This window comes from Phyllobates terribilis, unplaced genomic scaffold (assembly GCF_046119375.1).
Source record: "Phyllobates terribilis strain yellow unplaced genomic scaffold, ASM4611937v1 Scaffold_11__3_contigs__length_659146591, whole genome shotgun sequence".
NCBI classification, from domain to species: Eukaryota; Metazoa; Chordata; class Amphibia; order Anura; family Dendrobatidae; genus Phyllobates; species Phyllobates terribilis.
Window position 1 is genome coordinate 152,887,059 of NW_027362771.1, and position 18,189 is coordinate 152,905,247.

Sequence of the window (18,189 nt, forward strand, 5' to 3'; positions counted from 1 at the left end):
AACTGGGTCTCATGAAGCAATTCGCTAAAGCTTTGCCAACTGAAGGGCACTGTTTCAAGTACCTTATTTTGGCATGTTCTAGCCTGTCATTTGAAAAAAATAAAGGTTGATGTGTTTGATGGTCTACAGATTTGGCAGCTCATAAAAGATGAACATTTAATCGGGACAATGCCAGAACTCCAAAAGAATGCTTGATTATCATTCAAAGACCTTGTCAAGGACTTTCTTGGAAATACACGAGCAAACAATTACACCAAAATTGTACACAAACTGTTGGAGAGCTATAAAATGCTTGATTCCAACATCAGCATCAAGGTGCTTTTTCTGCATAGCCATCTTGCTAACTTCCCTGAAAACCTTGGTGCAGTCAGTAATGAGCAAGGTGAACGATTCCACCAAGATTTGAAGGTCATAGAGGACAGTATCAGAATAGATGGGGTGGACATATGATGGATGACTATTGCTGGAGCATCAGATGAGATTGTCCACAGATTGAACACTCCAGGAAAAGCTATTAGTGTAAATTATTACCTTACAGGGGTGGTCCGAAGGCAAAGCATTTCCCTATCTCTTTAGTCCCATAATCTAAGCTATTTTCTAATATACTTGCTTTAAAAGTTCTCTACCGTTCCCTGACTACAGTATCTAACTAATTTTGTATTTTTTTTCTCTACTTCCTGTCTGATGATGATTTGTTTGAATATCCCCAGTGCATGCTGAGATACTCACATTAAGCATCATAAGAGGGGGGGGGGGGGCAGAGGCTGCAGTCATTGTCACAGCCCTTGCCCCCTCCTTGAAACGAAGCAGCATCAGTGATGCTTATTCAAGGAGCTGGTCCCTGCTCTGTCCCTGAGTGTCTCCCTTGTGCATTGTCTACCTAGTACAGTGTCTGCCCCAGTGTGATGAGCGCAGCGTCCGATCTGCGGTCTGCTTAGCTGAATATAAGCCAGCAGCACAGCGGTATCACTATACCCAGCATGCAGGAGAATAGCGCCGCTCCCACAGGTGACATCAGTGGTCTGTGCGGGGTATTGTAGAGGGGAGCACCCAGGGCTGTTACCATCATGCTCTGTGCCACTGCACAAGGGACATTCAGGGACAAAGCAGGAACCATTTTCCATTGTATGTACATTTTGTATGGCTTTGGAGACAAAGGGAGAATATCTTAAAAAGTTATTGTGATAGAGAAAAACTAGAGTCACTTTTGGATTCAGAAGCCAAAATATAGTCAAAAACAAGTGTCAGATCTAACTCAACCAAAACTGTGTTCCCTAGTGACCTTGAATTGTATGGACAAGGGATATCAAATAAACGTTGTACAACCCATATAAATCAATTTTCATAAAAGTTCAACATGAGCAATAAAAAAGGTTTCATTGTAAGCTTGAATATGGATCAAACACACTCAGTGTACAACAAAATACAGGAAATAACAAAATGAGGATCCGTTCTTCACAGCTATGCATGGTTTAAATATAGAAAGAAGCCCACTCTAGTCCTAATTTTTAGATTTATAACTCAAGACCATATACTGTATGTTATGTCTAACAAAAGATAACTATTATACTGTATGCATGAAACACAAAGAGGACACAAGAAGACTAGGAAATAAATGCAAATATTGAGTACTCGTCTCTATCAATAGATCTTATAGGGGAGTTGCCGGTCAACCAGTAGTACAATGTCTATGACTCCTTAAAAGGAATCTGTCATGTAAAAAAATGTTATTAACCTTCAGATATGGGGTTAATCTGTAGGATAATAGTGTTTTGAAGCTGCTTGGCGCCCTCACTGAGAGCCTCGCTTGCCGGGACGAAATTAAATTTACTCCTCCCGGAAGCCTTTCAGCATAGGGCGGCTTCAGTCACTGTTCAGTACATAGAGAGCAGTGGCTATAATCACACCCCCAGCACTGACTGACAGTTGTCTCTAATACTGTAGAAACTCAACGACCCATCTATTTTAAAAGGAAACATTAGTATTTTAAATAACATATGGCAGGTTGGATGGCCAGTTGCAGATTTTGTATTGGGTCCCAGGAGCTGCAAGTTACCCCACTAGCTGTTGCAATTTTTTTTTTATACTTCCATCACCCAGACAACTACTTATGACATAGTAAAACTACAGACTAATATAAAAGAAAAGTGGAGAAATAAGCCGTAATAACCAGGCAATTCTGGTGAGCAATAGGCTGAGTAGACTTACCTTCACGAATCTCTTTCCTTATTTCACATTCTAGTTCTTCAAGATCCTTGTTTAGTTTCTTGCTCAGTTCTTTGGATTTGTGTCTTGTGATTAGATAGGCAGCTATATATTATGGAAGACATTTAATATACATTAATTACTAGGATGGGGCACTGAACAATTACACATTTTTAGGCTGTTTATGGGATATCTTTCTGAAACCACTGAAATTACAGAACGTATACTACATGTCCATGGCTGAAGTTTTACAACACAACCTAAATGTAAAAAAATTTAATACAGAAAAAGCTGAGATCACATTTTTAGACAAGGATTTGCTACTAAATAATCTCAACAAAAGTTGTATATAGCCTTGGTCTTTGTGCAGCAGAAGTATCATGGTAAGTGCTGGTCTTAAAAGGCTAAGCATATTTCCACAATAATAAAAAATGCCTTTGACCAGTCTTGTTAAAATTGACAAAATTCTTTTCAACCAATGCTTAGTTACATACAGTGGGGAAAATAAGTATTTGACACACTGACAATTTTGCAAGATTTCCCACCTACAAAGAATGGAGAGGTCTGTAAGTACTGTAAGTACACTTCACCTGTGAGAGACAGAATCTAAAAATATTCAGAAAATCACATTGTATGATTTTTACATAATTAATTTGCATTTTATTACATGAAATAAGTATTTGATTCAAAAGAAAAACAGAACTTAATATTTGTTACAGAAACCTTTGTTTGCAATTACTGAGGTCAGACTTTTCCTGTTGTTTTTGACCAAGTTTGCACACACTGCATTAGGGATTTTGACCCACTCCTCCATACAGATCTTCTCCAGATCTTTCAGGCTTCAGGACTGTCGCTGGGCAACATTGAGTTTCAGCTCCCTCCAAAGATTTTCTATTGGGCTCAGGTCTGAAGAATGGCTAGGCCACTTCAGGACCTTGAAATGCTTCTCACAGAGCCACTCCTTAGTTGCCCTAGCTGTGCGTTTCGGGTCATTGTCATGCTGGAAGACCCAGCCATGACCCATCTTCAGTGCACTTACTGAGGGAAGGAGGTTTTTGGCTAAAATCTCGCGATACATGACCCCATCACTCCTCCCTTCAATACGGTGCTGTTGTTCTCTCCCCTTTGCAGAAAAGCACTTCCAAAGTATAATGTTTCCCCCACCATGCTTCACGGTTGGGACGGTGTTCTTGGGGTTGTACTCATCCTTCTTCCTCCAAACACGGCGAGTGGAGTTGATACCAAAAAGTTCTATTTTGGTCTCATCTGACCACATGACCTTCTCCCATGCCTTCTCTGGATCATCCCGATGGTCATTGGCAAATTACAAACGGGCCTGGACATGTGCTGGTGTGAGCAGGGGGACCTTGCGTGCCCTGCAAGATTTTAATCCATAACGGCATAGTGTGTTACTAATGATAATGTTTGAGACTATGGTCCCAGCTATCTTCAGGTCATTGACCAGATCCTCCCATGCAGTTCTTGCCTGATTCCTGACCTTCTCAGAATCATTCTTATCCCACGAGGCGAGACCTTGCATGGAGCCAAAGACTGAGGACGACTGACAGTTATCTTGTGTTTCTTCCATTTTCTACTAATTGTGCCAACAGTTGTTGTCTTCTCACCAAGCTGCTTGCATATTGTCCTGTAGCCCGTCCCAGCCTTGTGCAGGTCTACAATTTTGTCCCTGGTGTCCTTAAACAACTTTTTGGTCTTGGCCATGGTGGAGAGATTGGAGTGTGATTGATTGAGTGTGTGGACAGGTGTCTTTTATATAGGTAACAAGTTCAAACAAGTGCAATTAATACAGATAATGAGTACAGAGTAGGAGGGCTTCTTAAAGAAAAACTAACAGGTCTGTGAGAGCCAGAATTCTTGCTGGTTGGTAGATGATCAAATACTTATTTCATGCACTAAAACACAATTTAATTATTTAAAAATCATACAATGTGATTTTCTTGTTTTTACTTTTAGATTCTGTCTCTCACAGTTGAAGTGTACCTACGATAAAAATTATAGATCTCTCCTTCCTTTATAGCTGGAGAAACTTGCAAAATCGGCTGTGGAAGAAATACTTATTTTCCCCACTGAATGTTCAGGGATATTACAAGCGTGGCTACAAGGGGTTTGCAAATAGATTTCCACGAATACTGAACAGTACAGCTTTAGTTATCAGTACATAGCTAAACAATTTGCCACTTAAAATATTAGGTAACAATAATAATCTTTACTAATCCAATAGATTTGTGGAACATTGATGACAACCATCCAAAAGCGCACAAATAAACAATTCTGACCCAACTAAACACTCACATTTTTAAATATTTCTCACTCAGTAGTGATGAACACTTTAGTCATAGTTTTTGGCTTACCCTTGCCCTAGAAAGTGCAAAAGGGCAATGGACAAAAAAAAATATTGTTTGATACAAAGGATCATATCCTGGGAAATCTTTAAAGTTTACCAGTGAACATTTAATAAAATATCAGAATTGACCTCGGTTCAAGACTCCATCTTCACTTTTAGGGCTAACTTTACATTTTTTAGCTTTCATTTCAAAGAATTAGGAAATAGCATCATATGACTCTGTGGTGAGACTCTGCATGTTTGGGGAACAACACTTCCCGCAAACATTCTCTTTTGGATAATTCTGTACAATGAGTACATCTAATGCAATTTCTGTTTTGCAACGTTTGTCTTGCTTAATAATATTGTATGTAATCCTTTACAAATTGTATCAAATACGCAAACACATTCCAATAAGTAATAGTTCTTTGCTAGGCACTCCATACCAGAATGAGTATTGGTCAATAATAACATTCTTATACACTCAGGACCCAAATCATAATTGCGTTTGAGCCTTTTGAGCCTTTTTTTGTCTATTTTTTGTCTTTTTTGCAGGGAAGCTGTTCCAAGCATCTTGAAGAACTAATCACAGATCATCTGATCTGTGGATTGTGGATTGTTCATATCCCTCTGTCTCTTCATCTAAACCCACAAACCCATTTCAAATTTTACTATATGGATACACAGTACAGACCAAAAGTTTGAACACACCTTCTCATTTAAAGATTTTTCTGTATTTTCATGACTATGAAAACTGTACATTCACACTGAAGGCATCAAAACTATGAATTAACAAATGTGGAATTATATACTTAACAAAAAAGTGTGAAACAACTGAAAATATGTCTTATATTCTAGGTTCTTCAAAGTAGCCACCTTTTGCTTTGATGACTGCTTTGCACACTCTTGGCATTCTCTTGATGAGCTTCAAGAGGTAGTCACCAGAAATGGTTTTCACTTCACAGGTGTGCCCTGTCAGGTTTAATAAGTGGGATTTCTTGCCTTATAAATGGGGTTGGGACCATCAGTTGTGTTGTGCAGAAGTCTGGTGGATACACAGCTGATAGTCCTACTGAATAGACTGTTAGAATTTGTATTATGGCAAGAAAAAAGCAGCTAAGTAAAGAAAAACGAGTGGCCATCATTACTTTAAGAAATGAAGGTCAGTCAGTCCGAAAAATTGGCAAACTTTGAAAGTGTCCCCAAGTGCAATTGCAAAAACCATCAAGCCCTACAAAGAAACTGGCTCACGTGAGGACTGCCCCAGGAAAGGAAGATCAAGAGTCACCTCTGCTTCTGAGGATAAGTTTATCCGAGTCACCAGCCTCGGAAATCGCAGGTTAACAGCAGCTCAGATTAGAGACCAGGTCAATGCCACACAGAGTTCTAGCAGCAGACACATCTCTTCAACAACTGTTAAGAGGAGACTTTGTGCAGCAGGCCTTCATGGTAAAATAGCTGCTAGGAAACCACTGCTAAGGACAGGCAACAAGCAGAAGAGACTTGTTTGTGCTAAAGAACACAAGGAATGGACATTAGACCAGTGGAAATCTGTGCTTTGGTCTGATGAGTCCAAATTTGAGATCTTTGGTTCCAACCACTGTGTCTTTGTGCGATGCAGAAAAGGTGAACGGATGGACTCTACATGCCTGGTTCCCACCGTAAAGCATGGAGGAGGAGGTGTGATGGTGTGGGGGTGCTTTGCTGGTGATACTGTTGGGGATTTATTCAAAATTGAAGGCATACTGAACCAGCATGGCTACCACAGAATCTTGCAGTGCCATGCTATTCCATCCGGTTTGCGTTTAGTTGGACCATCATTTATTTTTCAACAGGACAACGACCCCAAACACACCTCCAGGCTGTGTAAGGGCTATTTGACCAAGAAGGAGAGTGATGGGGTGCTACGCCAGATGACCTGGCCTCCACAGTCACCAGACCTGAACCCAATCGAGATAGTTTGGGGTGAGCTGGACCGCAGAGTGAAGGCAAAAGGGCCAACAAGTGCTAAACATCTCTGGGAACTCCTTCAAGATTGTTGGAAGACCATTTCCGGTAACTATCTCTTGAAGCTCATCAAGAGAATGCCAAGAGTGTGCAAAGCAGTCATCAAAGCAAAAGGTGGCTACTTTGAAGAACCTAGAATATAAGACATATTTTCAGTTGTTTCACACTTTTTTGTTAAGTATATAATTCCACATGTGTTAATTCATAGTTTTGATGCCTTCAGTGGGAATGTACAATTTTCATAGTCATGAAAATACAGAAAAATCTTTAAATGAGAAGGTGTGTCCAAACTTTTGGTCTGTACTGTAGATATAATGGATATAGATATAATGATCAATACAAGAGAGCAGGAACAGAAAGCTGTAACAATTAGAGTTGAGTGGATCGATTTGCAGGACTCCGGTCCAGGGTCCAGGTCAGTAGATCGGAGTCCTGCGAATTTCTTACACTGCTCAAAAAAATAAAGGGAACACTCAAATAACAGATCCTAGATCTGAATGAATGAAACATTCTCATTGAATGCTTTGTTCTGTACAAAGTTGAATGTGCTGACAACAAAATCACACAAAAATCATCAATGGAAATCAAATTTATTAACCAATGGAGGCCTGGATTTGGAGTCACCCCCCAAAATTAAAGTGGAAAAACACACTACAGGCTGATCCAACTTTGATGTAATGTGCTTAAAAAAAATGAAAATGAGGCTCAGTATTGTGTGTGGCCTCCACGTGCCTGTATGACCTCCCTACAATGCCTGCGCATGCTCCTGATGAGGTTGTGGATGGTCTCCTGTGGGATCTCCTCCCAGACCTGGACTAAAGCATCCGCCAACTTCTGGACAGTCTGTGGTGCAACGTGACGCTGGTGGATGGAGCGAGACATGATGTCCCAGATGTGCTCAATCGGATTCAGGCCTGGGGAACGGGCAGGCCAGTCCATAGCTTCAACGCCTTCATTTTGCAGGAACTGCTGACACACTCCAGCCACATGAGGTCTGGCATTGTCCTGCATTAGGAGGAACCCCGGGCCAACCGCACCAGCATATGGTCTCACAAGGGGTCTGAGGATCTCATCTCTGTACCTAATGGCAGTCAGGCTACCTCTGGCAAGCACATGGAGGGCTGTGCGGCCCTCCAAAGAAATGCCACACCACACCATTACTGACCCACTGCCAAACCGGTCATGCTGAATGATGTTGCAGGCAGCAGATCGCTCTCCACGGCGTCTCCAGACTCTGTCACGTCTGTCACATGTGCTCAGTGTGAACCTGCTTTCATCTGTGAAGAGCACAGGGCGCCAGTGGCGACTTTGCCAATCCTGGTGTTCTGTGGCAAATGCCAAGCGTCCTGCACAGTGTTGGGCTGTGAGCACAACCCCCATCTGTGGACGCCGGACCCTCATACCACCCTCATGGAGTCGGTTTCTAACCGTTTGTGCAGACACATGCACATTTGTGGCCAGCTGGAGGTCATTTTGCAGGGCTCTGGCAGTGCTCCTCCTGTTCCTCCTTGCACAAAGGCGGAGGTAGCTATCCTGCTGCTGGGTTGTTGCCCTCCTACAGCCCCCTCCACGTCTCCTGGTGTACTGGCCTGTCTCCTGGTAGCGCCTCCAGCCTCTGGACACTACGCTGACAGACACAGCAAAACTTCTTGCCACAGCTCGCATTGATGTGCCATCCAGGATGAGCTGCACCACCTGAGCAACTTCTGTGGGTTGTAGAGTCTCATGCTACCACGAGTGTGAAAGCACAACCAACATTCAAAAGTGACCAAAACATCAGCCAGAAAGCATTTGTACGGAGATGTGGTCTGTAGTCCCCACCTGCAGAACCACTCCTTTATTGAGTGTGTCTTGATAATTGCCAATAATTTCCATTAATTGTCTATTCCATTTGCATAACAGCATGTGAAATTGATTGTCAATCAGTGTTGCTTCCTAAGTGGACAGTTTGATTTCACAGAAGTTTGATTTACTTGGAGTTATATTCTGTTGCTTAAGGGTTCCCTTTATTTTTTTGAGCAGTGTACTTTCCGACATCCCCAAAGCGGCATTTGATTTGTCAGGGCTGGTGCAACGTTATCAGTATGACATGACGCAGAGATGACGTCACAAAGGTCCGGGCTAATCAAAAGCCGTGCTGGGAAAGCCGGAAGGTAAGAGATTCACAAGACTCCCGTCTAACTGCCAGGTATCACTGACCTGAATGCTGGAACGGAGTCCCGCAAATCGATCCACTCATCTCTAGTTACATTGTTCACTGAATTGTATTTCACAAGAACAATGAAAATGAAGTAAAGTTACACATCAAAGAAATGCAACTGAATACTTACCAATAACTACAATTAACAGAAGTGGAATAACAAGGAGGATAAACAAATACGGTGTATAGTTGTGCTTTGGTGGCTTTAAGTCCGTGGAAAAGTTGCCTAAATTAATCTTAAATAGTGAAGAAATAGATAAATGAGTCATTTTACATGGCTAAAAAACAGCATTGATTTGTTAAAATATGTAGGCTAAAATGTTAGTCAAAGATAAAGAAAAATAGTACTGTTAATTTTAAGAAACCGTGCCTCTCCTTCTATCGGTTGTATCTGGTATTGCAGCTCAATTTTATTAAACTGACTGGGGCTAAACTGTAAGAGCAGAAACAATAGAGTTACAAGTATCGTGTCATTTCACAAGTATCGTGTCATTTCTGAAAAAAGCAGAGTGTTTTTTTAACCTTGGACAGTTTCTAAGCATGAGTTCATAAATGTAGGAACATTAAATGGCTCTCCCAGTAGTTCTATAAAAACTCATGTCACAATATTACTTATGATACAGTAATAGACACTTTCAGTAGGTTATAAAGGCAGTAAAAAACTGCTAGATATCAAGCACAGAGGTACAGAGTAAAGGCAAAGGTATAATCCTCATTTTTAGCAATGCAAATACAAACATGGCGGCATCCATGATACCCTAGTTTGTAAGGTGTTATGATTACTTCCCTATAACTAAGGCCTATAATGATCTTGTTTCTTATGCTTAATGAGAATGTCAGCAGGTTTTTGCTATGTAATCTGACAGTGACATGATGTAGGGGCAGAGTGCCTGATTCCAGTGATGTATCCACTTACTGGACTGATTAGTGAAGTTTTGATAGAATCTCTATTTCTCTGCTGTAGATATAGCAGTGGTCAGAATGCAAATCGGTGTATAACCCCGCTCATAATGGTTTATTTTCTTCTATACATTAAAGAACAGCGGCAGAGCGGGGGTGATATGTACCAGGATGGGGGATATATAAAAGAATGGGGCCAGGATGAGGGACAAATGTACCAGAATGGAGGATGCACATATCCTCCATTCTGAAATAATTTATTCCAGATGGGGGGGCCCTGGTCCAAACCTTGCACCAAGGCCCATCAGACTCTAGTTACGTCACTGCTTACTTGTCCTATATTATGCTTTCAGATTAAATATCAAAAGCCTGCTACAGGCTTTATCTACCAAGATTAGAAGTTATAGGATAGGAGATAACTTCCCAATCACTGGAGGTCAGTCCCCGGGACCCCCACCGATGCTGAGAATGAGGCTCAGCAAAGCCCTTTCTGAATCGAACGGAGGTAAAGTTTTTATATCTTCCCTCCATTAATTGTTGCTGCTATTGCCTCCGGCTCTCCCATTACTGTGAGAATGAATAAAGCGGAGGTTTGCATGCTCAATCTCTCTTTCTTTCTAATGGAAGTTCCAGCAGTCAGACCCACAACGTTTGGGAAGAAATTCCTTGTCCTATGCGCAAGTGTGGCGCCCCTGAGGGTTCGGTCGCCACAGAGGTACAGCATCTCACCCAGAGGTGCGATATCTCACTCTCAGGTAAGGAAGGAGTATGGCTCGGGACCCTAACACCTGCATTCACTACACCACATTTCCCGGGGACAGGGCGAGATTGCTCCTACGGGAGAGCACAGTCCCTGGTCCCTGGCTGGAGTGGGGGGAACCACCTAGAGAGGGGGAACTATGTAGTGGATGGGATGGAGGACGTAGATCCTGGGAGCACATGTGTAGGAGCTATAAAAACAGGGAACCATCTTAGTTCAAGTGAGTCGAGACAGTCAGAGGAGTAAGGTGACAGGAGCAGAGGCTCTGCACGAGCTCTGCTCCGGAGGCGGGCCTAGCACTGAGGCCCAAGTCTGAAGGAGAGGGAGCAGGACGACTCCAGGAATGAGGAGAGAAGGGACCCTAGGGGTACGGGCCGTGCAGCAAGCCACCCGTATGCCCGCTGCTACCAGGAGATAGAGGGGTCAGGCCAGATAAGGGGAACCGGTCCCTCAACTAGTGGAGAAAACTACTAAGGCTCAACTAGAAACCGGAGGCTGCAACACTTTATGTACTGTAAGTCAGAAGTCCACGCCAGCTTCACTAAGAAGGTAGCCACATAGGACCCAGGGGAGGGAACATACGTCACCCGCCAAGGCCCCAGGGTACCGGATAGAAGTGTCGCTAGGTGTGAGGTGCAGGGAGCAGGCCAGAGAGAGGACACACAGAAGGGGGTCCTGCTAAGTACTCCTGAGATACCTGAGGGTGGACTGAGCCCCTCACTGAGTATGCGCAGCACGACGTGGGAAGTTGCTTGGACGTCTGTAACTTGAACTGCAATAACTGTGAGTAAAGACCCTGGGACTGCACTATCTGACTCCGTGTCATCACTGACTACCTGCACCATAACCACCATCATCCATACACGCTGCCCTGAAGCTCCACTCTTCCTGTGGGGAGTTACATCACCTTGCTGCACATACCACCAGCTTCAGCGGACTGCTCCGCAGCAGCGGTTCCCAATAACCGCATTCCACAGGTGGCGTAGTCGGACTATACATAACAGATATACATAGACTACCCTTAGATTGACCACCTAGGTCACAGACCGGGTCACCACCACGGTGACTACAACCCCCAGCATCTACAGGCCCGGCTCCGGGTACCCCACGGCCCAGGGGGCGTGTCACAAGGGGTAACTTTTAATTTTGATACATACCCATTAAATGCATTTAGGAAAGTATAACTATTCTGTGCGACCGTCAACCATATGGATAGAGAAATGCTTGCGTGGCAGCTTAACTATATGTGGACATCCACACACAGAAGAGTAGTGGCCGGCAGCTGAGGAGCAGGGACTGGCAAGTACTAATGGTTCCCTGTGTGGACATTTCTGGAGGCCTCATACCACAGGAGAATGAGGTCTCTTAACCCATTTGGTGCTCTAGGAGTATGTGAATTAGACAGTTGTCCGTCCATGTCTCTGGCTCATTCCACTTTAGTTTATGGGAGTTCTGAAACATTTAACAATAAGCAAAAAATCTATGATCTATTGTAAAGAACCATGTACACACATGGCCTCTTCCGCTTTAGGGTCTATTCAAATAGATTTTCATGATTTAAAAGTGGATTTTACTGCAAATTCACAATATATAAATATAAAAATGCTTCAAATACTCTTTGAATAAGCTTCTTATTAGTTTTACTGGGAAATTTTCAAAATAACGTGAAAAAAAACACCAGCATTGTGTGCACTAAAGGAGTTTTTTCCATTTTTCCATTCAAGTCAGTCGGAAATTTATTCACAGAGTGTTTGACACAGTTTTTGATGTGGATTTAGGAGTCGAATAAACTAAATTCTCGTCAAAAACCTCTGTGTGAATGTACCATGAGGCTACATTCCCACGATGAATATTTGGTGAGGTTTTGGCATTGCAGATTTTCTGCACCATTTCTGCACCTATTAGAAAAGTAAGGTTACTTGTGTTTTCATTGCATGTGTGAATTTGTTTTTTTATGTAGTTTTTGATGCTGTTTTTTTTCTTTTTCGCATGTCATGCTTTCAATAAAGCTGATTTGTTCTTGACACTTCTTAGTATTTGGTTTGACAAAACTTTATGGATATGGTCATGTGCAGATTATATGTATTTTTTACCCGTGGATTTTATACATCTAATGCAATTCTATGGGGAAAATCTGCACATAAAACTCAGTGTACTTTAGAGAGAAATTGACATGTTGAGGATCTGAAACACGCACTGCAGGTTAGTTTACGATGTGTGACAAAAAGTTAAGAGGACATGAGATCTCCATAAATCCCAACCACTTTGTTGGAACTGTAAGACGCTGTGTTTTTAATGCAGAAAAAATACACAGCGTGAAAAGCTCCCCAAAAACTCATCATGGGCACACATCCTAAGGCCCCACTATCAGTATTTGGTCAGTATTTTTTCTCAGGAGTGGGAGCCAAAACCAGGTGAGGAACTCAGAGAAAAGGTATAATAGAAACAAGTCACCAATTCTGCATTTATCACCCACTCCTGGTTTTGGCTCCCACTCCTGAGAAATACTGACCGAATACTGACCAAATACTGATAGTGGGGCTGTAGCCTTAGAGTGCAGATTGGTAGAGGTAAGAGTCCTGTAAGTAGAATTTGTATCTACCAGACATTTCTGATATATCATTTCGATTTACCATATAGTGGTGGCCAAAAGTATTGGCACCCCTGCAATTCTGTCAGATAATACTCAGTTTCTTCCTGAAAATGATTGCAATCACAAATTCTTTGGTATTATTATCTTCATTTAATTTGTCTTCAATGAAAAAAACACAAAAAGAATTGTCCTAAAGCCAAATTGGATACAATTCCACACCAAACCTAAAAAAGGGGGTGGACAAAAGTATTGGCACTGTTTGAAAAATCATGTGATGCTTCTCTAATTCGTGTAATTAACAGCACCTGTAACTTACCTGTGGCACCTAACAGGTGTTGGCAATAACTAAATCACACTTGCAGCCAGTTAACATGGATTAAAGTTGACTCAACCTCTGTCCTGTGTCCTTGTGTGTACCACATTGAGCATGGAGAAAAGAAAGAAGACCAAAGAACTGTCTGAGGACTTGATAAACCAAATTGTGGGGAAGCATGAGCAATCTCAAGGCTACAAGTCCATCTCCAAAGACCTGAATGTTCCTGTGTCTTCCGTGCGCAGTGTCATCAAGAAGTTTAAAGCCCATGGCACTGTGGCTAACCTCCCTAGATGTGGACGGAAAAGAAAAATTGACGAGAGATTTCAACGCAAGATTGTGCGGATGGTGGATAAAGAACCTCGACTAACATCCAAACAAGTTCAAGCTGCCCTGCAGTCCGAGGGTACAACAGTGTCAACCCATACTATCCGTCGGCGTCTGAATGAAAAGGGACTGTATGGTAGAATACCCAGGAAGACCCCACTTCTTACCCCGAGACATAAAAAAGCCAGGCTGGAGTTTGCCAAAACTTACCTGAGAAAGCCTAAAACGTTTTAGAAGAATGTTCTCTGGTCAGATGAGACAAAAGTAGAGCTTTTTGGCAAAAAGCATCAACATAGAGTGTACAGGAAAAAAAAAGAGGCATTCAAAGAAAAGAACACGGTCCCTACAGTCAAATATAGCGGAGGCTCCCTGATGTTTTGGGGTTGCTTTGCTGCCTCTGGCACTGGACTGCTTGACCGTGTGCATGGCATTATGAAGTCTGAAGACTACCAGCAAATTTTGCAGCATAATGTAGGGCCCAGTGTGAGAAAGCTGGGTCTCCCTCAGAGGTCATGGGTCTTCCAGCAGGACAATGACCCAAAACACACTTCCAAAAGCACTATAAAATGGTTTGAGAGAAAGCACTGGAGACTTCTAAGGTGGCCAACAATGAGTCCAGACCTGAATCCCATAGAACACCTGTGGAGAGATCTCAAAATGGCAGTTTGGAGAAGGCACCCTTCAAATATCAGGGACCTGGAGCAGTTTGCCAAAGAAGAATGGTCTACAATTCCAGCAGAGCATTGTAAGAAACTCATTGATGGTTACCGGAAGCGGTTGTTCGCAGTTATTTTGGCTAAAGGTTGTGCAACCAAGTATTCGGCTGAGGGTGCCAATACTTTTGTCTGGCCCATTTTTGGAGTTTTGTGTGAAATGATCAATGATTTGATTTTTGCTTCATTCTCTTTTGTGTTTTTTCCTTGCAAGCAAATTAAATGAAGATAATAATACCAAAGAATTTGTGATTGAAATCATTTTCAGGAAGAAACTGAGTATTATCTGACAGAATTGCAGGGGTGCCAATACTTTTGGCCACCACTGTAAATGTCACAAAAGGTAATACTCCATTAATTTTTACTGTGGCCCCCGATTGGTTCAGAATGACAATGTGGCCTTTGGACTAAAAAAGATGTGCACCCCTGATATAGACAGAGTTAATTATGCCAAGAAGTACAAGAAACAACACCAATAAAAAAGGTCTGTCGTGAAAGAAAATGTATTACACCAGGACGACACCTTTTTAAAACAAATAATCAGTATGTAAAACCTGGGTTTTCTCTATTTAATTTCAGGTGTAACAGACAAATTACAAAACATGAGGAGGTTCCCAAACATTTTTCAACTTGGCTTTTGTAGGAAAAAATATTTTTTTCTCTCCCATTGATGCAAAGATCGACTCTATTCGTCAAAAGACTGAAGTGGTGGTGCACTAACGGCAATAGCAAATGTATCAAATATCCAAATTTAGAAGAATAAAGACGGCACTCACCAATGCGTTCTTTATTAGCTTAATTTCCTTAATTGGTGACAGTTTCCACATGTACTGGAGACATATACACACGTAGATCCATTCAAATCTATGAGTCTGTGCACATGTCAGTGTGTTTCCACGGACCGTGTGCTCCACACGCTGACATGTCAGTTTTTTTACACACTGCACGGTCCGTAAAAGTGTCTCAGCTAAACACACACGGATGACATCAATGTGTCATGAGTGTGACACGTACCGGGGCCTGGGAATCAGCACTACAGTTAGTGCTGTTCCCAAGCACCAGGTGCTGAACACTGCCCTCATCATGGTTCACTGCCAGCGCTGCCATCAACAACAGCAGGGACAATGATGAGGGTAGTAGTGTCTGCTCCCGAAGTGTCCCTGTGTAAAAATAAGAATAAAATAATAAAATCCATATACTCACCTGTCCTAAGTGTCCCCTGCTGTAATCCTCTGACCGCTGACGCCGAGGAGCCGGGGAGAATGAGCCGCTCTAGCTCTGCACTGAGCTCAGGAGCAGCGTCCTGTCACTCACTGAGCACAGCTCTGGAGCTGCTTGCTGGACTTTGGTCCAAGTGCTGACCATGAAAAAACAGAGAGCAATGTTGCTTAATGAGGCCGTGCAGATGAGCAATTTTTTTCATGGACCGAATCTGCACATGAAAAAAATTGCAGCATACACTCATTTATTCCGTGTGTCGGATGAGATTCCCTTATTCAAGTATTCATGTGCACATAGAAAAAAATTGGACGCCATACGGAGCAAAAGTATAACATCCAATTTTTATGGATAATTTGCAATTCTTTAACATCGGAAACTGTATTTAGTCTTAAAAAATGTTAATTACTGCTGCTGTATAAAGTCGGATTGCATATGGATTGCGTAAGGGTGGCAAATAAGAAAAATATTGTAGGTGTTTTCTGCATTAAAATCGGATGATTTTTTTACGTGCCTATATGAACTCAGCCTTACCTGCAATGGAGAATAGAAGGATGTGTAAAAGACATGAGATGGCCATTTTGCATCACTCCAGTGCTTTCTCTAGTCTCTTGAATATGAACAAGCTAAAGTAATGTACAGAGTAGAGGAAGCATCGGATTGACATGAAACAGCCGTCACCGGCCTGGGACTCTCCACTGCATATAACTTGGCTCACTTTTCAAATATTAAAGGTAATAATTAAAGAACAATGATGAATGCTGTCTTTATTCTTCTGACTTTGGATATTTAAAAACATTGTATTAGTTGCAGAATTTCTGCTTTTAGCAGAATGATCAGCACTCAGACATTGTTGGGAGAAATTCTGTTACTTGGGACATATAACAAAGATTATCTGCATCATCACGATATGGAGGATTACAAGAAGGAACTGAGCACAAAGAGTGGAAAACCATACAATGACGACAAGAGAGGAACTATATGCACAAACAATAACAGTTAACGGGGTCTTGGAATAATGATGTTTCACAAATGGATGTGTTAAAAATACATTTTCGTATGCTGAGATAATCTTATATATGCCCCTGACATGTACTGTGTAATATGAACCAACAGACAAATTGACCCCTAAAAAATAATTTTTATTAATATATTTTTTAGATGCATGAAAGACTCGCAACAAGCACAAAAAAAGACAAAAAAATGAACTTATAAGGGTGTGACTAAGATTTAGCATCCAGGGTTAGTCAGATGATAGTCTATATAGAATCGGGTAGAGTATATGGGAGACTATCAATTGCCCCACCTTGCTGTGGAGGTTGGCACCCCAATTCGATATCCCTGAATGCCCTACTAAACACCCTATCTATAATTTGAATGCAGCACAGACAATGAAAAAAGAAAATGAAAAAAAAAAAGGAATAAATAGAAAGCATGAATGTGTATATCAAAATATGTCGGCTGAACACATATTAACTTGCAATAAGTAAAACAAAAGCTCCTCAAGCTGTGAAGGGAGCCAATGAGTCCAGTACAAGGGGTGTAACTTCAATATAGCACACAGGGTTGGTCAGATGGTAATATATAGAAATTAGGGTAGGGTCTATGGGAGACTATCTATTCCCTCTCACTTACCCTACCTTGTTGCGGAGGTTGGCACCCTAGTGTCAAGCAAGGTGTGGGAAAGACTTAGTGCAACACAAAGGGAAGAGGGAAAGGAAGCCCAGACTCTAGGGAAAGGGGGAAAGTGAAGACCACCTAGGTTGATCTAGCGTCACCCTTTCTCCCCTAACATCCCTGTATTGGCTCTTCACCAATCGCCGCACGCGTGCCTCGCCCTGTCTTTCCCTGGCATATGGCTAAGGCTAGGGAAGGGAGGAGATGAGCACTAGTCGATCTCCACTAAACACTATAGACAAAAGGGATGGACAAACAGGGGGAAATTGCTTAGCTTTAGACGAACTCCAGACAAATGCGCACATGGCCTCAAGTTTCAGAGAGGACAAAGTACTGCTCTTGCTAAAGCTTACACAAGTAGTAATGAATATCGCTCTGAAACACAGCAGGTATTTATACACCCAGGCAATGTATTAATTAGCCAGAGGGAGGTAGCCACTGGGTCCTAGAGACAGCCAGCCTCTAAGAAGATGTCTGTAATGCCAAACGTAGAGATCTCCTGCAACCAACTGCAGTCTGTCACCTCTGACACACCCGTGACACCTAGTGTTAGCGATATGGCAGGTGGGGCAATTGATAGGGAATACTAGGGAATTGATAATCTCCCATATACCCTACCCGATTCTATATAGACTACCATCTGACTAACCCTGGATGCTCTATCTTAGTCAGACCCCTATAAGTTCATTTTTAATGTTTTTTTTTTGCTTGTTGTGAGTCTTTCATGCTGTTAAAAATATACTAATAAAAATATTTTTTAGGGGTCTATTTGTCTTTTGGTTCATAAGCTATTGAGACCCTGCCTTCCATTTATAAATTGGTTTTGTCATGTACTGTGCAATGGCTGTATCACAGGAGCAAGTGTTTCTGCCATATCTCCAGCCCTCCGACCTCATCATAAATCAAGTCAGTGACGTAGGAGCTCCAGCTGC

At 42.1% G+C, this 18,189-nt stretch overlaps 1 protein-coding gene across 1 annotated transcript in view; it reads right to left on the bottom strand.

Moving 5' to 3' along the window:
• Positions 1 to 18,189, bottom strand: part of PLXNC1 (plexin C1) — a 262,942-nt gene that overhangs the window by 86,795 nt on the left and 157,958 nt on the right. Inside the window, exons 15-16 of the mRNA XM_073651689.1 lie at positions 8,887 to 8,992; positions 2,209 to 2,310 (exon numbers count right to left, since the gene is read on the bottom strand). Coding sequence (XP_073507790.1) covers positions 2,209 to 2,310; positions 8,887 to 8,992 — 208 coding nt within the window. The remainder of the gene's footprint in view (positions 1 to 2,208; positions 2,311 to 8,886; positions 8,993 to 18,189) is intronic.